Below are 22544 nucleotides of genomic sequence, written 5' to 3'. Positions count from 1 at the left end.
CCCAACCATCCCATTCCCCCAAGCTCTCCCCATCCTCCCCTTCACACTTTTCTCTCCCCACCTCCCCTTAGCCCCATCCCACCCCACCCCCAAGTTCCCAATTTTTGCCCGGCAATCTTGACTACTTCCAATATCCAGGAGGATAACTATATGTTTTGCTTTGGGTTTACCTTCTTATTTATCTTCTCTAGGATCACGAATTATAGGTTCAATGTCCTTTATTTATGGCTAGGAACCAATTATGAGTGAGTACATCCCATGTTCATCTTTTTGGGTCTGGGTTACCTCACTCAGAATAGTGTTTTCTATTTCCATCCATTTGCATGCAAAATTCAAGATGTCATTGTTTTTTATCGCTGAGTAGTACTCTAATATGTATATATTCCATAGTTTCTTCATCCATTCTTCCACTGAAGGGCATCTAGGTTGTTTCCAGGTTCTGGCTATTACAAATAATGCTGCTATGAACATAGTTGAACAAATACTTTTATAATATGATAGGGCATCTCTTGGATATATTCCCAAGAGTGGAATTGCTGGGTCCTGGGGTAGGTTGATCCCGAATTTCCTGAGAAACCACCACACTGCTTTCCAAAGTGGTTGCACAAGTTTGCAATCCCACTAGCAATGGATGAGTGTACCCCTTACTCCACAACCTCTCCAGCAAAGGCTATCATTGGTGATTTTTATTTTAGCCAATCTGACAGGTGTAAGATGGTATCTCAAAGTTGTTTTGATTTGCATTTCCCTGATCGCTAAAAAGTTTGAGCATGACCTTAAGTGTCTTTGGGCCATTTGAACTTCTGTTGAGAATTCTCTGTTCAGTTCAGCGCCCCATTTTTTAATTGGGTTAATTAGCATTTTAAAGTCTAGTCTCTTGAGTTCCAAATGGATTAAAGACCTCAATATTAATCTGAACACATTAAACCTGATAGAGGAGAAAGTGGGAAGTACTCTACAACATATGGGCACAGGAGACCACTTCCTATGTATAACCCCAGCAGCATAGACATTAAGGGCAACATTGAATAAATGGGACCTCCTGAAGCTGAGCAGCTTCTGTAAAGCAAAGGACACTGTCACTAAGACAAAAAGGCAGCCTACTGACTGGGAAAAGATCTTCACCAACCCTGCAACAGACCAAGGTCTGATCTCTAAAATATACACTTTGAATATTAAACATGATTTATAGAGACAAAAACTGCAAGTTTGGATGATTTGTAGACAAATGAGGGAGACTTACAATGTAAAGACATAATGTTAAAACATAATCCCAGTTATGTTGGTATTTAATGTTTGTTACATTGACAAGGGCATTCTTAGAGGAAGTATTTCAAAACTTGGAGGTTACATGTTTCCACAAGCCAAAAAACAAATGTTGTAAATGTCCTCTCATTTTTACAAATGACATTAGAAAATATCTTCAACTTTAATGTCATTTTCTTTCAAAATCCATATCCCATCAGATCCTATCAGTCATTCAGTCAGACGAACCAGTCAGGATCTGCTTTGGTTTTCTTCAAAACCATAAGTAGTTCTCTTGTGCCAGGTTTGTCATGCTGATTTAGGAAGGGACGACTGTAAAGATGGGAGGGAGTGAAAGGGGAGGCAGCACCTGGCCCAAAGCCACCATGACCTTGCCTCAGTCAAGGTGACAACACAGTCACCACACCAGGGAACCTAGAGTCTTTCTGGCTGCAGCCTGCTGACCCCTCAGGGTCAGTGCCACCCAAGGTTAATCCTCTTCCACAGGAGAAGACTCTTTCTCAGCTCTGACTTCTAGAAATATAATTATATTGCTTGTATTTCTGTGGATTTTACAAAACTGCAGAAAACATAGTTTTTTAGAATATTTATTTCTTTAATGTATGTTGTGGTTTTGCCTGCATGCTTATATGAGGGTGTCAGATACTCTGGAACTGGAGTTATAGACAATTGTGAACTGCCATGTGGGTGCTGGAAACTGAACCCAATTCTTTAGAATTCTTAACTTCTGAGTCATCTCTCCAGTCCCAGAAAACTTGGGGCTGTTACCGGAGCTCTACACCCACTCCTCCACACCCAGCTCCTTCAAGTGTGTCTCCTTCCATTCGATGGGACATATCTGATAAGCTATTCCAGGAATTCCAGGTACAGCCAAAACCACTTCTGTCCCACTCAGAGTAAACCAGCAGTTGTGCTTTCTGTAGTCTTTGCCCTTTCCCAAGCACTGTGCACATTTGCCCTTCCTAAGGGAAATCCCCACGCTGCTCCTCCAGCTCCCAGAATCTGGTCCAGCACCCAGGCTATAGCCTGTGCCTTCATCAGCCCCCATGCCTGCATTGCTCCCTCCCAGCACACATGGAGGTTTGGGGGCGGTCTATCAGGGTGGCCTTAAGTAGCAGCCTCGCAGGGTTCAGCTAAGATTCTCTATGGCAGTGGAAAAGGATCTGAGGGGCAGAACAAACTGACTGACCGGAGCAGGTTCCTTCTGCTGGTTTCTTTATTCCTTAGGGGATGGAAAGGAAGATGGGTGGGGGGGGGGGATGGAAAGGAAGATGGGGGATGGGAAGAAGGGGAAAAAGTGAAGAAGGAGAAAAGGGAAATGGGGAAGAAGGGTAAAAAGGGCCATTCTCCACAAAGGTTTCAGTTTATATAGGCATACAGACAAGTTAGCCATTCCATAGGTGGTAACAATAGGATCAAACATGCAATTTCACAGAGTCACAAAAAACCAGTGGGTCTGACAAGGAGGCGCCTTACATCTCAGAGGGAGCTGGGCTGGGAAGCTCCCAGGCAGTATCCGGAACACAGCATTGGTAGCTATAGTGATGGTCTGGGAGGGAGGCAAGGTGCCTGTAGCTGGCTGAGTTAAAAGGAATCTCTTGGGGACTTTGCTTTTGACTCCAGCAGGGTGCCTGACAGTACCCAAGTGAGAATTAATTTCTCTGAGTCTGATTAAGCAACTCAAACCTTTTTTCTGTATATCTTGGGGTAACGGTAAAAACAGTTTCCTGGGCTATGGTCTTATGTTAATCGAAACCAAGGTGAATGGTAAATGCAGGATATTAACACTTGTTAGGTTAGAGCAAAGGGCCAGTAGATTAGACCTTCCTGGGGCTGCTTTTGGAGCAGACATATCGGCTCAGCTCCTTCCTTGTTGATGAATCCTGTCAGTAAAGATAGTTGTGGGGGACTAGTTTGTGTAGATTTTGGTTATGAGAACAAAGGTTTGACTGAGTGAGTGCTTTCACACCACGGTTTCAGGGTGTGAAAGGCGGTATCCGGTTACCCTGCAGGAACAGTCAGGTTTGCACTGTGGGGATAATACAGAAGGGAGAAATGTGATTTGATGAGGTTTCTACGCAATTAACAGTGACTTAGCCAAAAGACAGGTGTTCCCGCAGCTCTGAAAAACGGGTTCTTCACAATATTATACTTTTTGTAAATTTGCCTGATGGTCTGTCAGCTGTACATTTGCTGTATAGTCTCGTGGACTCGCCACAGCGGTCCTCAGGCAAATAGTCATGCAGTCAGGAGGGTTGGAAATACAAGATGAACGTGGGAGCCTCGGCGCTCCTGTTCAGCGCCTGTGGCAGATGTCTCCTCTGGAGCTGCTGATGAGCCAGGAAAAGGGCTCAGAGCAAAAGATACTTCCATGGTGAAAAGTTTCTTCACCCCGATAAACCTGTACGCAGATGCAATAATTCGAATTAGATCAAATCAAACAAAATTAGAAAAAGCCCAGGTTTAATGGATGCCAGCGTTCCCGGGTGACCTTCCAGTCCCTCCGAGAGGAGATGGGGAAGGAAGACCAAAAACCACATGTTTCTTCTCTGGGGTACAATTTAAATACCATGTGGGAGTGGTCTTGAGCATTTCTGGGGAAGGGTCATCGATTCGCCGAGTTTCTCGGAGGCAGAGTCTGGACTGAGGCTGATGTCTGAGGGAGACCACAGATGCTTGCTTTGATTGGCCCATTCACTAATGTCCACTGTGGGCTCATCGTCAGACACTGACTTCTCTACAGGTAGAGAAAGAGTGCAGCATGTTCCTGCGTCACATACCCGTAGAGTTGAAAATAAAAAAGCAGAAGGAATAATAAACAAAATCAAGGTCTCTAGGAAGAGGGATTAACACAAACCTAGAACTCAAGTGTTTCATATTACATGTGTTCCCCAATGAAGGACAGTGACCCAATACTGTTCATAGAATGTTTTTTTTAATTTAAAAAATGATTCTTAAAAATTAATAAAAAAATTTTTAAAGGATAATTAATTAAAAATTACTAGTAAAGAAGGTATGTGTATGTTGGAGAAGTAAATCAGCAATAGAAAGAAAAGGAGGAGTTTCAGAAAATCTATAGGCTATTGAGATGAAAATGTGTTAATAATGGGAGTAAAACTAAAAAACTCGATCTTTTAAAGCAACAGTGAAATGGTTATGAAATTATTTGCTTCATTACATAGAAGGCAAACACCCGGGACTGCTTCCCACTTGACAATGGAGAATTTACGAGCAATAGACCCTTGACAGGTGTGTCCTTTCCCGCTCCTTTATCTCCCCCTCCCCCTTCTCCTTTCTCTCTACTATTTCTGACTTCTTTGAATTGCCCATTAGATAAGCTGCTTCATGGTGATAGTTTTCTTATAGAAGCCATGACTCTGTAGACAACATGGAGCTGCATACACACGTCTGAGCCTGCCTCCTCTCCCTGTCCCCTCCCTTAGATGTCTGTGGCCCCTGCATCTGAACACAATTTGAGCAGACATGTCCAATCACACAAGAGTGACTCACTTCATCCTCATGGGCTTCTCAGATTCCCCGCAGCTGAGGTTGGTGGTCATCCCGTTTTTCTTGCTTGTCTACACATTCGGGCTCCTGGGGAACATCTCTATCATTGCAGTTGTGATGAGAGACAGTAGGCTCCACTCCCCCATGTACTTCTTCCTGAAGAATTTATCCCTCTTGGACATGTGCTACACTTCAGCCACCATCCCCAAGGCAGTGGTTATGTCCTTCACAGGCTCGGGGCTCATCTCCTATCTCGAGTGTGTAACACAGCTTTATGTATTTATCACGCTCTCTGCTTCTGAATGCTTCCTGCTCACGGCCATGGCTTATGACCGGTTCCTGGCCATTCTCAGACCACTGCTCTATGGAACCATCATGAGCCACAAATGTCGTGTTGAGCTGGTGGTCACTGCCTGGGTGAGTGGAGCCGTCTACTCAGCCTTCCACACTTTCAACACCTTCTCCCTCCCCTACTGCGGACCCAATGTTGTTGAACATTTCTTCTGTGACATCCCTCCAGTCATGAGGCTGTCCTGCACTGATTACCACCGCAATGAGGAGGTGGGCTTCGCTGTCAGCAGCTGCATCGTCATGAGCGCCTTCGCCCTCACGGTCCTCTCCTATGTGGGCATCGTGTACACAGTTGTCCGCATCCCCTCAGTGGATGGCAGGTGGAAGGCCTTTTCCACCTGCTCCTCTCACCTGACCACAGTCGTCTTGTTTTATGGAACTGGAAGCTTCGTGTACCTGAGGCCTGCCTCTCGCTACTCCCCGACCCAGGGTCGCCTGGCATCTATTTTCTACTCTGTCCTCACTCCGTCTTTGAATCCAGTGGTCTATTGTCTGAGGAACAAAGATATGAAGTTTGCTCTGCAGAAACTTTATTGCAGAAGAAAATACTGAGTCCTCCAAGACTACAGTGTGTGGCTCTCATGACCAAAATAAAATCAAGCTTTTCACCCCCATACACATCGCATCCTTCCCTTCCTGTGACACTTGACACTGCTGAAAAAGCCAGTTACAGAGGCTGCAGGAAGCCACCACAGTCCCTGTAGTCAACTTTCAACTCCAGTGGATTCCATATCCTCTTCTGGCCTCCATGGGCACCCAGACTCATGTGCGCTATCAACATGAAGATCCACACAGAAAGAGTAGCATTTTAAAAATTAAACTTTGTGTCTCAGAATCTTCTAAGAAATAACAACTGAATGGCTAAAATCAAGTGAAAAAATATATATCTAGATAGACTCTTGAGACATAAAGAAATACACACAAAAAAAATTTGTCTGCTACCAGAGACGTCATTCCTATATTCATCTGGAGAAGCTGTTTGGTGGTTGGTGTTCAACCCTATGCTGGCCTGCTTTCCAGCTGCCCAGTCTTCTACTACAGGATGACCTAGACAGCTCACTCAGTCTTGTTCCCATCTCTGTTTGCAGAGCCTGAATTTATACACAGGGAAATGGCCAGCCAGCGGGGCTGTTTGACTCCCTCTTCCCAGGCTCTGGAAGAACTCTCAGGAGCACAGTTTTTATTGAGTGGCTCTGAAGTCCCCACATGGAATAGACTTTCTCTCCCTGTATTTCTGCATATACGTGTGTGTGTATGTGTGTGTGTGTGTGTGTGTGTGTCTGTATCTCTCCCTCTATTTTATTGTGAAAAATACTATTGCTGGGTTCCCAACAAATATCTTCTACTGATCATAAAAGGGATTTTACTATGTCAGCCCTAAGCATGCTCACCACAGTTCTCAGATGGACCTCTTGAGTTTTGCATGCTTCGGGGACAGTGATTCTCACTGCCAATGTCACTGTCTCTCTGACAAGCTCTGCAATGTGATCTAATCACAGACCTTTGTCTCTTTGCTCCAGGCTTTGCTTTTGTGTGTATGTATTTATAACTGGACACTGTCCACTCTCTGATGAAGTATTTGAGTTCCTTTCTAATTAAAATATTACACAAAATCAAGTTATGAGAAATGTGGCCTCATCCTGTGTACTTCAGGGATTGTTCTGTGGTGCTGTTTGATCTCCTTTTCCTGCCTCTGCTTCCCAAGTGTTGGAATTATAGTGAGAACTCACAAGGGTTTAGTGTTCAGTAAGAAGCTTGAGTTCTGTTTCATACTTTGTAACAATTATGGCACCCCAACTCAGTATCTTAGGGTACTTATCAAATTTTGTTTCTCAAAACTTCCATATGAATTAGAGCTATGAATCTAATGTCAAACATCTAAAATCTAAAATTTAAAATAAATGAAAATTAATTTTCTTAAAAAACTGGTGGTGGTACATGCCTTAAGTCCCAGCACTGGAGAGACAAAGGAAAGCGGAGCTCTGTGAGTTCGAGGCCAGCCTGATCTACAGAGTGAGTTGCAGGACAGCCCCAGGAACACAGAAAAGCCCTGTCTCAAAAAACAAACAAATCAAAAAAGAAAAGAAAACTAGAAATGAAACTAACATTTATTCCTCTATTGTTTGAGGCTAGCCTGAGCTTCATAAGACTCCACTGTGGGAAGAAAAAAAAGAATTTTGTGGATATACACCTCAGTTTTGAAAAGAATCAATATGAATTTTCAAGTGAAAAGTTTTTGGCTGCTGCACTTATGATTAATATTGAAAAATCTATATACCATAATAATTAACCCAAATAAACTATGAATTATATGTTAGTGCAAGGCATAGTATAAAAAGATGTCCTTCTAGAATTTTTATCCAAAAAGTTTTATTTTTAAATAGAGGTTATTAAGTTGAAATGTTCTAATCTTTTTTATTTAATTATATCTCTTTGCATTTAAGTTCTTTCGGGGTTTTTTTGAGAATTTCCTACGTGCACACTGTATTCACATCATTTCCACCCCTACCTTTCTCCCTATCCAGGTCTCTTATTTAGACAACACTATAACTGAGATTTCTCGGTACTGTTTTACTGCCCTGTCCAGAGGACACGACCTCTCAGCAGGTGTCCCAGTTCTCTGTGTCCTGACATCTTTCTGCCCCCTCCATGCTTTTCCTTGACTCTTGGGTGTAGGTTATGCTGCAGACGTATCGCTTAGGACTGGCACCACAGGGTCAGCTGTCCTCTGCATTTTAACAGTCATGGATTTCTGTAGTGATCTCCATCTGTTGCAAAAAGAAGTTTCTCCTATACAGGGTGAGAGCTACACTTACCTAGGGGTGTAAGTATTTAAAAGAGAGAAATCAGAGTTCTTTAGGAAAGTGGAGGTGACCAGATAGGTCTACCAGGAAGAATCTTAACAGCGAATTAAAGAAACTCAAATGAGCCTAACAGATATCTATAGAACATTCAACCAAAACACAAAATAATATACCTTCTTCTCAGCACCCCATGGAGTGTTCTCTAAAGTTGAACACATACTGGTAACGAAGCAAACCTCAACATATATAAAAATATTGAAATAATCCCATGTATTTTTTTCATATCACCATGGTTTCAAGTTAGAATTCAACAGCAACATTAATTGTAGAAAGCTGATAAACTCATGGAAATTGAACAGTGCTCAACTGAATCACCACAGGGTCAAGGAAGAAATAAGAAAGAAATTAAAGACTTCCTATAATTCAATGTAATAACAGTGTAACATATCCAAACATATCAGACACAATAAAAACAATGATAAGAGAAAAGTTTTTAATGCTAAATGACTACATGGAGAAGCTAGAGAAAGTCCACACTAGCATATTAACAGAACAAATGAAAGCTTTGAACAAAAAGAAGCAAATTCACAAAGAAGAAGTAGATGGCTGGAAATAATCAAACTGAGGGATGAAATCAATAAAATAGAATTGTAGTGATGAGGCGAGCAGGCCTGATTTTCATCCCGCCCAGCTCCCTTATGGTTAGCTTTACACCCGAAATAACAACACATAAATTGTATTCTTTTAAACACTGCTTGGCCCATTAGCTCTAGCCTCTTACTGACTAACTCTCACATCTTGGTTAACCTACTTCTATTAATCTGTGTAGCACCACAAGGTGGTGGCTTACTGGGAAAGATTCTAGCCTACATCCGTCTTGGGTTGAAGAATCATGTCAACTGCCTCACTGCCTTCTACCCAGCATTCTGTTCTGTCTTCCCTGCCTACCTATGTTCTGACCTATCAGGCCAAGCAGTTTCCTTATTAATTAATCAATGAGAGTAACACATAGACAAATAACCCTCCTCCATCATAGAATCAAAGAAAACAATTCAAAGAATCAATGGGAAAGAACTGCTTATTCAAGGAAATCAACTAGATAAACAAACCTTTATCAAAACTAAACAAAAGACAGAGAGAATACACAAATTAACAAAATCAGAAATGAAAAGGGGGATGTAACAACAGACACTGAGAAATTCAGAGAATCATTAGGTCATACTTCAAAAACCTGTATTCCACAGAATTGGAAAATTTTAAAGAAATGGACAATTTTCTGGATAACTATCACATATCAAAATTAAATCAAGACCATATAAAGAAACTAAATAGACCTATAACCCCTATGGAAATAGAAAGAGTCATCAAAAGCCTCCCAAACAATAACAGACAAGGACCAGATGGTTTCAGCACAGAATTCTACCAAAACTTCAAAGAAGAATTAATACTAATTTCCTCAAATTGTTACACAATAGAAAAAAGGGACATTGCAAACTCATTTTACAAGGCTATAGTCACCCTGATACCCAAACAACACAAAAACACTACTAAGATACAGAATTACAGACCAATCTCCCTCATAAACATCGATGCAAAAATATTCACTAAAATACTGGCAAACAGAGCAGGCCTGAGCCAAGTCCCCTATGGGTCTAGTCACACCCAAGTTTAGGAACTCCAAGGGAGAATATCAGAGGCAGAGTCCTTTACAGGACCAACCCCAAGCCAGGGACCTCTGAGGGAATGGATCCAGACCAAGTACATTTACAGAAACAAGTCTGAGTCGACAACCTAGGTTACAGCAGGCCTGAGACAGCAAACTCCAAGAGAGCAGAACAAAGCCCAGGAGGGCTGAGCGACCTCCAGGAACACAGAGTGATCAACAAGTTAACTATAACCTTGTACTTGTATAACTTGTATAACGACTGTACCATGAAGAACAATCATCTGAGCCTTGGATTCACTGGCACTTAGAAGATTAACCAAGAGAATCACAGACAGCCTCAACCACACTTATTAGAGGAAAAGATGAGTAGAAAAGGTAAGAACACACTCAACACCACAAAGAGCAACAAGACACCAGTAAAACCTAAAGACCCTACAACAGCAAGACTTGAACAACCAAATATAGATGAAGCAGAAGAAAATGACCTAAAAAAATAACCTCATGAGAATGTTTGAGACTCTTAAAAGAAAATGAGAAATCCCTTCAAAGAAATGGAGGAAAAGACAAACAAAAAATTGGAATACATCAGCAAATCACTTAAAGAAAACCAAGAAAAAGCAATTGAACATATGAAAAAAAAGTATTCAAGACTTGAAAACTGAAATAGAGACAATAAAAAAAAACAAAGCCAAGGGAATTATAGAAACAGAAATTATGAGAAAATGATCAGGAACCACAAATGCAAGAATGAACAACAGAATATAAGAGATGGAAGAGAGAATCCCAAGAACTGAAAATGCAATAGAGGAATTAGACTTGTCAGTCAAAGAAAACATTAAATCTAGCAAAAGCTTAACCTAAAATATCCAGGAAATATGGGACACCATGAAAAGGACAAACCTAAGAATAATAGAAATAGAAGTTCAACTCAAAAGCACAGAAAATATATTTAACAAAATCATAGAAGAAAATTTTCCCAATGTAAAAAAAGACATACCTATGAAGACACAAGAAGCTTACAGAACACCAAATAGACTGAATTCAAAATAAAAGTCCTTTTGCCACATACTAATCAAAACACTAAACATACAGAGTAAAGAAAGAATATTAAGAGGTACAAAGAAAAAAGCCCAAGTAACATATAAAGGCAGACCTATTAGAATTACACCTGACTTTTCATTGGAGACAGTGAAAGCCAGAAGGTCATGGTCACACATTATGCAGACATTAAGAGACTATGGATGCCAGCCTAGACTAATATACCCAGCAAAGCTTTCAATCACCATAGAAGGACAAAACAAGATAATTCCATGACAAAATCAGATTTAACCAACACCTAGCCACAAACACAGCCCTACACAAAATACAAGGAAGTTGGCTACATCAAAAAAGAAACAGACAATCGATGGTCTCATAGCAGCAAATCCCAAAGAAGGGAAAAATGCACAAATTAACATCACCAACAATAAAAACTAAATTAACAGGAGATAGCAATCACTGGTCATTGATATCCCTTAATATAAATGGAATCCACTAACCTATAAAAAGGCACGGGCTGAAGGTGCGTGGTTGATCGGCAGTTATGATTCACCAGACTAGCTTTAATATATATAATTCAGTTTTAATAAAGGAAAGGAAAGGGAACTTACAAATCCAAGGTTCCAGCGAGGAGCGCAGGAAAACAAAGAGCAGGCGGGTCAATATTAGCCTAAGGGGGACACGCCTAAGGGGGACACGCCTTTAGACCAAGGGGGACACGCCTTTAGACTAAGGGGGACACGCCTTACAAAACAAGGTTTTTGGCTAGGCTTCCCCTTCAACGGGCTAACAGGTTGGATACAAAAACAGAATCCATTCTTCTTCTACATACAAGAAACACACCTCAACCTCAAAGACAGACATCGCTCAGAGTAAAAGGTTGGAAAAAATATTCCAATCAGATGGACCTAAGAAACAAGCTGGTGTAGCTATCCTAATATGGAAAAAATACACTTCAAACTAAAATCAATCAAAAGAGACAAAGAAGGACATTTCATATTAGTAACAGAAAAAAATACATCAAGAGGAAACCTAAATACAGAACATCTATGCCCCAAATACAATGGCACTTGCATACATAAAAGAAACACTTCTATAGCTTAAATCATACATTAAACCCCACACACTAATAGTGGAGACTTCAACACTCCACTCTCACCACTGGACAGGTCAGTCAGTTACAAAATGAACAGAGAAATAGGGGAACTAACAGATGTTATGACTCAAATGGACTTAACAGACATATATAGAATATTCCATCCAAACAGAAAAGAATATACCTTCTTTACAGCACCTCATGGAAGCTTCTCAAAAAATGACCACAACAAACCTCAAGAAATACAAAAAAAATTGAATAACCCCATGTATCTTATCAGAAATCACCATGGCTTAAAACTAGAATTCAACAACAATACTAATTCCAGAAAGCTCACAAACGCATAGAAATTAAACAATGTTCATTCATCTCAGTCATCAGTGGGTCAAGGAAGAAATAAAGGGATAATTCAAGTCTTCCTAAAATTCAATTAAAATGACAACACAACATACCCAAATGTATGAGACACAATAAAAACAGTGTTAAGAGGAAAGTTCATAGCACTAAATGCCTACATAAAGGAGCTGGAAAGATTCTACACTGTGAATTAACAAAACATTTGAAAACTTTAGAACAAAAAGAAACAATCTTACTCAAGAGAACCAGACAGCAGGAAATAATCAAATTGAGAGCTGAAATCAACAAAAATAGAAATAAAGAAAGCAATGCAAAGAATCAATGAAACAAAGAATTGGTTCTTAGAGAAAATCAACAAATTAGACAAATCTTTATCCAAAAGGAGGAGAGAGAATATCCCAATTAACAAAATCAGAAATGAAAAAAGGGACATAACAACAGACACAGAGGAAATACAGAGAATCATCAGGTCATATTTCAAAAACCTGTACTCCACAAAATTGGGAAACTTAAAGAAAATGGGCAATGTTCTGGATAAATATCACTTACCAAAATTAAATCAAGACCAGATAAGCAAATTAAACAGATTTATAACTGCTGAAGAAATAGAAACACTCATCAAAAGCCTCCCAACCAGAAAAAGCTCAAGACGAGATGGATTCAACTCAGAATTCTACAAAATTTTCAAAGAAGAGCTAAGACCAATACGCCTCAAATTATTCCACACAATAGAAACAGAAGGAGAAAAGTGTGAAGGGGAAGATGGGGAGTTCTTGGGAGAATGGGATGGTTGGGATATAGGAAGGGTGGATATGGGAGCAGGGAAGTATATATCTTAATGAAGGGAGCCATTTTAGGGTTGGCAAGAGACTTGACTCTAGAGGGGTTCCCAGGTGTCTAGAGAGATGCCCCCAGCTAGTTCCTTGGGCAGCTGAGGAGAGGGAGCTAGAAATGACCAGATCCTATAGTCATACTGATGAATATCTTGCATATCACCATAGAACCTTCATCTGGCGATGGATAGAGTTAGAGACAGAGCCCCACATTGGAGCACCGGACTGAGCTCCCAAGGTCCAAATGAGGATCAGAAGGAGGGAGATCATGAGCACGGAAGTCAGGACTGTGAGGGGTGCTCCCACCCACCGAGATGGTGGGGCTGATCTAATCGGAGCTCACCAAGGCCAGCTGGATTGGGACTGAAAAAGCACGGGATAAAACCGGACTCCCTGAACATGGTGGACAATGAGGGCTGCTGAGAAGCCAAGGACAATGGCACTGGATTTGGATCCTACTACATATACTGGCTTTGGGGGGGCCTGGCCGTTTTGGATGCTCACCTTCCTAGACCTGGATGGAGGAGGGAGGACCTTGGACTTTCCACAGGGCAGGGAACCCTTACTGCTCTTCGGACAGGAGAGGGAGGGAAAGTGGAGGGGGAGGGGGAGGTAAATGGGAGGCGGGAAGGAGGCGGAAATTATTAATAAAAAAAGAAAAAAATAAATATTAATAAGAATAATTAAATAAAAGACATGGAGTAAAAAAAAGAATGGCCAAGATCAAAAACACTGATGACAACTTATGCTGGAGAGGTTGTGGGGAAAAGGGAACACTCCTGCATTGCTGGTGGGAATGCAAGCTGGTACAGCCCCTTTGGATGTCAGTGTGGCAATTTCTCATAAAATCAGGAAACAACCTTCCTCAAGACCCAGTAATACCACTTTTGGGTATATATCCAAAGGATGCTCTATTGTGCCACAAGGACATGTGCTCAACTATGTTCATAGCAGCATTGTTTGTCATAGCCAGAACCTGGAAACAACCTAAATGCCCCTCAAACAAAGAATGAGGAAAATGTGGTACATTTACGCAATGGAGTACTACACAGAAGAAAAAATAATGACAGCTTGAAATTTGCAGGTAAATGGATGGAGCTAGAAAACATCATTTTGAGTGAGGTAACCCAGACCCAGAAAGACAGTTATCATATGTACTCACTCATAAGTGGTTTTGAAACATAAAGCAAAGAAAACCAGCCCATAAATCACAATCCCAGAGAATCTAGACAACAAGGAGGAGCCTGAGAGAGACTTACATAGATCTAATCAACATGGGAAGTAGAAAAAGACAAGATCTCCTGAGTAAATTGGGAGCATGGGGACCTTGAGGGAGGGTTGAAGGTGAGGGGATAGGTAAGGAGGGGAGAGGAAAAATAGGTAGAGCTCAATAAAAATCAAAAAAGGGACAAAAAGGAAAACATCCTAAACAAATGGGCTAGTGTAACCAAATGTAAACATGTAGAGGAATGAAAATAGATAGGTATCTATCACCATGCACAAAACTCGAGTCTAAATGTATCAAAGACCTCAACATAAAACCAAACACACTGAACCTCATACAAGAAAAGGGGAAAATACCCTTGAACACATTTGCACAAAAGACCACTTCCTAAATATAACGCCAATAGCATAGACACTGAGAGCAATAATTTTTTTCTCGTTTTTTTATTCAAGATTTCCATCTCCTCCCCCTTCCCTCCCCTCCCTTCCTCCCATACCCCCACTCCACCCCTCTCCAAAGACAAAGAGCCATCAGGGTTCCCTTCACTATGTTAAGTCCAAGGACCTCCCAGCTCCCCCTAAGTCCAGGAAGGTGAGCAACCAAACTGACAAGGCTCACAGTGAGCCCGTCCATGTTGTAGAGTTCATGTTCATTGCCATTGTCCTTGGTTTCTCAGTCCTCCTCCACCGTCAGCCACATTCAGAGAGTCCGGTTTGGTCCCCTGTTCCATCAGTCCCATTCCGACTGGACTTGGTGGTCTCCCGTTAGATCTGTTCCACCGTCTCAATGGGTAAACGCACTCCTCGCGGTCCTGGCTTCCTTGCTCATGATCTCCCTCCTTTTGCTCCTCATTAGGACCTTGGGATCTCAGTCCGGTGCTCCTATGTGGGGCTCTGTCATTTTCTCCATCCAATGCCAGGTGAAGGTTCTATGGTGATATGCAAGATATTCATGAGTATGGCAATAGGATCTGGACATTTCTGGCACCCTCTCCTCAGCTGCCCTAGGAACTAGCTGGGGTCGTCTTCCTGTCTAGGGTTGGCAGAGACTTGAGAGCAATAATTTTAAAAAAATTGGACCTCCTAAAACGCTTCTGTAAAGCAAAGGACACAGTCAACAAGATAAATGGCAGCATGCAGAATCGGAAAAGATTTTCACTAATCCCCACATCTGACAAAGGACTGGTCTCCAAATAATGCAAAGAACTCGCAAAACTGTACATCAAAAGAACAAATAATTGACTAAAAAGATGGGGTACATATCTAAACAGAGAACTCTCAACAGACAAATCTCAAATGGCTGAAAGACACTTAAGGAGATGCTCAGCATCCTTAGTTATCAGAGAACTGCAAATCACAACAACTCTGAAATACCATCTTATACCTGTCAGAATGGCCAAGATCAAAAACTCTGATGACAGCTTATCTTGGAGTAAGGAGAGCACTCCTCCACTGCTGGTGGGATATGAAACTTGTACAGCCACTTTGGAAACCAGCATGGCTCAGAAAATTAGGAATCAATCTACCTAAATACACAGCATTACCACTTTTGGGCATATACACAAAGAATGCACACTCACAACAAAGGACACTTGCTCAATTTGTGTAGTGTGAAGCGGCGGGGCTGCGTCCCGCCACCCGGCTGCCGGCTAACTTTACACCCGAAATAATTACACAGAAACTGTATTCTTTTAAAACACTGCCTGGCCCATAGTTTCAGCCTCTTATTGGTTAATTCTCACATCTTCCTTTAACCCATATTTAGTAATCTGGGTAGCACCACGAGGTGTGGCTTACCAGGAGAGATCTTAACCTGTGTCCATCTCGGAGAGGAGAAGCATGGAGACTCACTATGGTGACTGCCTGAAGCGTCTCCCCAACTCTCCCAGAATTCTGTTCTGTCTATTCCGCCTACCTAATTTTCTGTTCTCTTAAAGGGCCATGGCAGTATCTTTATTAATAATGAAATTAACACATAGACACTCCTCCATCAAATTTGTTCATAGCAACATTATTCATAATAGCCAGAACCTAGAAACAACCTAGATGTCCTTCAACTGAAGAATGGATAAAGAAAATGTGGTACTTTCACACAATGAAGTACTGCTCAGTGGTAAAAAGCAATGACATCTTGAAATTTGCAGGCAAATGGACAGAACAAGAAAAAGGCATTCTGAGTGAAGTAACCCAGACCCAGAAAGACAAATAAAATATGTACTCACTCATAAGTAAATATTAGACTTAAAGCAAAGGACAACAAGCATACAGGCCACAATCACAGAGAACCTAGGTAACAAAGAGGACCCTAAGAGATACACACATGGATCCATCTAGGAAGGGGAAAACAGACAAGATCTCCTGAGTAAATTGGGAGCATCAGGATTAGGGGAAGGACAGAGAGAATAAGGGAAGGGGAGTGCAGGGAAAAATGTATAGTACATTCTTAACCAAACAATTAAAATGAGAAAGATTTATAAAAAGTAAAATAAAATAAAGGGATAGTCAAAAGAAGAAAATAAAGAAAGATATATAGACAACAATATGTATGAACCTCACATGAACGTGTAAGTCAAAGAAGCCGGATACAAATGTCAGTCAGAACATATTGGTAAACATGGGTGCCTGCTCAAAACAGATTACCTCTGGCCATCTGTGGAGATATGTTGATTGGGGTGAGTATGAAGGACACCCAAGTTGATGCTCATGTTATGCTTGTCCAAAGCTTTGGTTACATGAACTTCTTCACACAGCAATATTGAATAGACCTTTAGACTTCAGATTTGCATCTGTTTCCTTTTGTATTTATGTTTTCAAAAGGACCTTGACAAATCTCAGGAAACAAACTGTACTGTACCAGAGCAGATATTATAGAGTAAATGCCAAAACTGTAGGTATACAAGACACACACACACTCACACACACACACACACATGGAAACACACACACACACACACACACACACAAATACTTTGCTTTGTTTGCCTTTAGACAGGACTGTGTATCATAGCCCAGAATGGTCTCAGGTTCATAGTCCTCCTCCCCAGCCCCATCAGTGCTGGGTTTGGTTTTTCTGTCCACCAATCTAGATGCATTTTTAAAAATGATAAATCCTATTGTATGTGACGAATAAAGAATTAGTGGTAAGCTTCAAAGGGTCATTTATGGCATGCAATAGTAAGACTGTCATTTAAATGACATCATCCATGAATATCTGTAAGGCAAGACAAGGCTTTGGGGGATCACATGTTTAGTGTCACAGATGACAGCAGCAGTTATAAGAGCAAAGTGGTTGATGCTTCTAAGTACCCTAAGAATGTGGACAAGAAAAATGGTGAATTTATATTTCATATTTTCATATTTGTAGCCTGAATAAAATACAGATATATTATAAATCTTAAAATATCTGTCTCAAAGAGTGTTAAGTTTGAGATTTCTAAAAAATAAAACCATAATTTTCTCATACCAACTGGCATTTTCTTGTAGCCCCAGGAAATGCTTTTTAAGATACCCCTAAGATGACCCATAGGGACACTGAGAAATCTTAGTCAATGGTACCTGGCAGGCCAAATGTATTCCCAGAGCATGTTCCCCAGACATATCAAAGCATGCTATCTCTTTTCCCAGATGAACTGGAAGGTGAGTTACTTTAAAATATTTAGACATATAATGAAATCAGAAAGTTTCATGCATCCACACTTCCAGCAATTCCTTGCCAGAACAGCTGAGTTACCACCTGAGAAACTCCTACTGTCCATTTCATAACTTGATGACCTTTGGACACATAAAGTGTGCATCATTCCACCAGGTAAGAGCTGATTGAGAAAAAAGAAAATAAAAAAAAATCTTCTGTGCATAATTGCAAGTGATGTGCTCATCATGTATCTCCAACTTGCTCTTCTTTTAGGAAAATTGAGGGTCTATAAATTACAGAATTTTTTTAGAAAAAATAAGCTCAACATTTGTATACCACAACTACTAGAGTATGATTTCACCACTGATTCTTCGTATGTCATCAACTGGGCACAAGACAGAATATGTGGTTTTGCTTATCAGGCTTGTCTACATAGTGGGAGAGAAATGGCTGTAAATTATGATTCCTAAGGTTGTTCAAGTATCTTCAGTCCAACTCAGAATATTGAAAAAGTCCTGATGTAACCAGACTATCAGTCCAGCTACTTCAGAGTAAGAGACGGGGTGGGGGGCATTGCAAGTTCAGGACCTTTGTGATCAGAGAGTGAATTCAAGGCCAACTAACTAATAACTCTGACTTAAAACCATCTTCTCAACTGTATTCACATGTATCTGTGGTTAGCTGTCTGAGTTTGCAGGAATCATGAGTTGCTTCCTCTGATGCCTGTGGAATTCAAAGAAGCCAGTTAAATCACTGGGGTGGGAGATGGCAGCTTCCAGATCTAGAGAGATGCCCGCTGGGGATGGAATGCAGAGCAGCATCTGAGTTCACAAGGACTGGCTCTGTGTCCTGTGTTGGACTTCATTGTCTCTTTTATTTTTTGGTCTGAGTCTAAGTTGGTCCTTCTTATACGGTGTCTAAAACTAAAGTTACAAACTCATAAAAATTGAAAATAATACAAACAATCAAAAATCTGCCTTTTAAACTGTATCTAAATTCAGTTAACCAGCTAACCTGGGGGAAAGCAGGATCCGAATGCACCACAGATCTGAATAATGAAGTTGACTCTGGAAATTTAGGCCCTGGTGAGCTAGGGACTGAGGCTGCAATAGAAAACATAGCAGGGGGATGTTTATCCCCAGTTCATGTCAGGTGTCAGGACTCAACTCCATCAACTGAGAGAAAAGGCAGGTCTCCACTTCTCCTACTTAAGGAACTACTAAGATATTTAATCTCACTTGCCAATTTGATCAGACATAGAACCACATAGAAGATATAACTTCAAGGCATACCTATGAGGGATTGCTGACACTAAGTCTAGCCTCTGAGAATCTCTACAAGGGATTGTCTTGCTCAGATTAACTGATGTGTGAAGCAGAACCCTGTGGGCAGTGACCCTAGACTTTATGAAAAGGAGATAGCAGGCTGAGTACAAGCATTCATTTCTCTCTTCCTCACTGAAGACACAATATAGCCAACTGCATTATTTATTCTGAACTGAATTATGTAGCCTATATATTTTGCTTGGTGTACTTAAACATATTTTAAATAGGCCTTCATGTATCCCAGGTTACATAAACTCTCTTAGAATTTGGATCTCCTGCCTCCATCTCTCATACCCTGTGCATACAGGCATATTCAGTTTTGACTAGTGATAATTTATAAGGTTTGATGTGATATATCAGTGCCTGAGGCACTATAATATAGGTTAAGCTAATAATTATTCATCACCTAACCTTCTTACCAGGTACAAAAAAAAACTGATTGTGGAATCCTCAGAAAGCTAGGAAGAGAATAGTCCCAGGGTCTGGCAAACCCAACTCTGAGTACGTAACCAAAGGGATTGAAATCTATACAGTGCAGAGATGTTTGCATTGCTGTGCCTACTGAAGCATGTCTGGAAGTAGTTGAGCCCCAGAAACAACCAAAGTGCCCACCCATGCAGAAATGGATAGGAAGTGATGACATCCACACAGGGGACATGGTCTATAAAAAACAGGTAAGTCCTTCGTCAGTCAACAGGGAGAATGTCAACAAGGAGGGGAAGCCTGGAATTCTGCTGTTGTTACAGCTTTCAGTGAGAAAACACTCCATGCACTTAGAGACTAATGAAGGAAAATTTCTTTTAATAATAGACAGCAACCATTCTGGGTAGTGCCATAGGAGGACAGTTCAAAGCAGAAATCCTCCCCAGCTTATACAGGTTAGTAATATCACATCACTTTCTTACACACACTTTATCAGTAAGTTGCTTTTAGGTTCCTACCAAAGTTACACTTTAAATACTAAACATGATTTACAGAGACAGAAACTTCAGGCTTTAGTCATTTGTAGACAAATGGGGGAGACTTCCAATGTAAAGGTATAATGTTAAGATATGGTCCCAGTTCTCTTCATAGTCAATGTTTGCTACACTGACAAGACCATTCATAGAGGAACCGTGTTTCAAAGTAAAGTTTAGAAGGTATAAGTCTCCCCAAAGCCAAAGAAAACTGTTGTCACTGGCCCCTCATTTTCACAGATGACATTAGCGAATATCTCAAATTTAATAACACTTTCTAGCAAAATCCATATTCCAGTCACATCAGATTCTGACAGTCATTGAGCAGGACAAACCAGTCAGGAATTGGTTTCTTCTAAAACCAGAGGTAGTATCTTGTGCCAGGGTTTATCATACTGATTTAGGAAGAGGTGATGGAAAGATAGGAGGGAGTGAAGGGGGAGGCAGCGTCTGGCCCACAGCCACCATGATCTTGCCTTAGTCAAGGTGACAATCATAGTCAACTTACCAATGAACCTAGTGTCTTTCTGGCTGCAGTTTGCTGACCCCGCAGGGTCAGTGCCTCACAAGGCTAATCCTCATCCACATGAGCTGACTCTTTCTCAGCTCTGACTTCTAAAAATATGATTATATTGCTTATATTTTGTGGATTTTGTAAAACATGAGAAAATTTAGGTTGTTTTTTAAAGATTTATTTATTTAATTAACATTGGAATTTTGTCTGCATGATATCTGTTAGAGGGTACAGATCCTATCAAACTGGAGTTACAGATAGTTGTGAACTGCCATGTGGGTGCTGGGAACTGAACTTGGATCCTGTGGAAGAACAGACACTGTCCTTGATGGCTGAGCCCTCTCTCCAGTCCCAGTAACCAGGACCTTTACACCCACTCATCCACACCCAGCTCCTACAAGGATTTCTCCTTCCGTTTGATGGGACATATCTGATAAGCTAGATCAGGAATTACAGGCGAGACCAAAGCCACTTCTGTTCCACCAGAGTACCCGTGCATTTGTGCTTTCTACAAACTTTGCCCTTTCCCAAGCACTGTGCACTTTTGCCTTTCCTAAGGGAAATCCCCACACTCCAGCTCCCAGAATCTAGTCCAGCACCCAGGGTGCCGCCAGTGCCTTCACTGGGCCCCATGCCTGCATTGTTCCCCCCATGCTGGCATGGAGGCTTTTGCAAATTCTTAGCCAAATAGTCTTGCAGTCAGGAGGGTTGGGAATATGTGATAAAAGTGGGAACCTCAGCTCCCCTTGTCAGCACCTGTGGTAGATGTCTTCTCTGGAGCTGCTGATGAACCTGGAAAGGGGCACAGAGCAGTAGATACCTCCATGGATATAATATAGGTTTTTGCAGGTTCTCAGAAAAATAGTAGTGCAGTCAAGAGGGTTGTGAATATGTGATATAAGTAGCTCGCTTGTCAGCACCTGTGGCTGATGAACCTGGAAAGGGGCACAGAGCAGCAGATATAACATGGATGTTATATCTTGCATGGATGTAACATATTCTACTAAACCTAACCAGCAGCCTACACATTCGAAGTCGGTGAGTGTCGGGGAGTTTATGTTTGTGCACAGACCTGAGGTCACTCATAGATGAGCCCACAGAGAGCTCTGCCTTAGAGCGAGTCTTCCAGGCTGATATCTGAGGGAGACCATGGAAGCTTGCTTTGGTTTGCCCATTCACTAATGTCCACTGAGGGCTCATCGTCAGACACTGAGCATCTCTAGAGGCAGAGATAGAGTGCAGCATGCTCCTGCATCACACAACACAGAGGAAAATAAAAAAGCAGGAAGAAAAATAAACAAAATCATGGTTTCTAGGAACAAGGATTTCCAGAAACCTAGAACTCAAGTGTTTCACATTACATGTGTTCCTCAGCAGAGGACGTTTGCCCAACCATGTTGATGGAATGATTTTTTAATTTAAAAAATGTCCCTACAGTAAAATTAATAATATATTTACTAGTAAAAATTGTGTATATAGGAGTGGTAAAAAAAACAATAGAAAGAAAAAACAATAGAATAAAAATGAGGAGATTCAAAAACTATATAGGCTATCAAGAAGAAAATGTGTTATATTTATTAGAATAAAATTTTAAAAATACTGACCATTTAAACAACATTGAAACGTTTGGGAGTTGATTTGCTCCAATAAAAAGAAAGTTAACACCCGGGACTGCTTCCCACTTGACTCCAAGGAGAATTTAAGAGCAATAGATCTTTGGCAGGTGTGCCCTCTCTCTCCCATTCTCTATCTCCTCCCTCCCTCTTCTACTCCCCATTCCTTTTCTCCTCCTTTCCTACTTAATAGTCCTTTGAAATGCCATTTAGATAAGCTGCTTTGTGATGATAGCTTTCTGATGGAAGCCATGACTCTGAAGACAACATGGAGCTGCATACACACGTCTGAGCCTGCCTCCTCTCCCTGTCCCCTCCCTTAGATGTCTGTGGACCCTGCATCTGAACACAATTTGAGCAGAC

At 41.1% G+C, this 22544-nt stretch overlaps 1 protein-coding gene across 1 annotated transcript; it reads left to right on the top strand.

Annotated features, from left to right (window-relative positions):
• The first annotated feature begins 4749 nt into the window (after positions 1-4749).
• Positions 4750-5676, top strand: LOC119813481 (olfactory receptor 1019-like). The gene has a single exon (XM_038328826.1). The coding sequence runs from the start codon at positions 4750-4752 to the stop codon at positions 5674-5676; it is 927 nt and encodes a 308-aa protein (XP_038184754.1).
• The last annotated feature ends 16868 nt before the right edge of the window (positions 5677-22544 follow it).

Source organism: Arvicola amphibius, chromosome 4 (genome assembly GCF_903992535.2).
Source record: "Arvicola amphibius chromosome 4, mArvAmp1.2, whole genome shotgun sequence".
Lineage (NCBI taxonomy): Eukaryota > Metazoa > Chordata > Mammalia > Rodentia > Cricetidae > Arvicola > Arvicola amphibius.
This window is presented reverse-complemented; position numbering and strand designations above follow the sequence as displayed.

Bases quoted from the DNA above. Each gene is read 5' to 3' on its own strand.
- LOC119813481 (XM_038328826.1), top strand. From the start codon at position 4,750: ATGTCCAATCACACAAGAGTGACTCACTTCATCCTCATGGGCTTCTCA.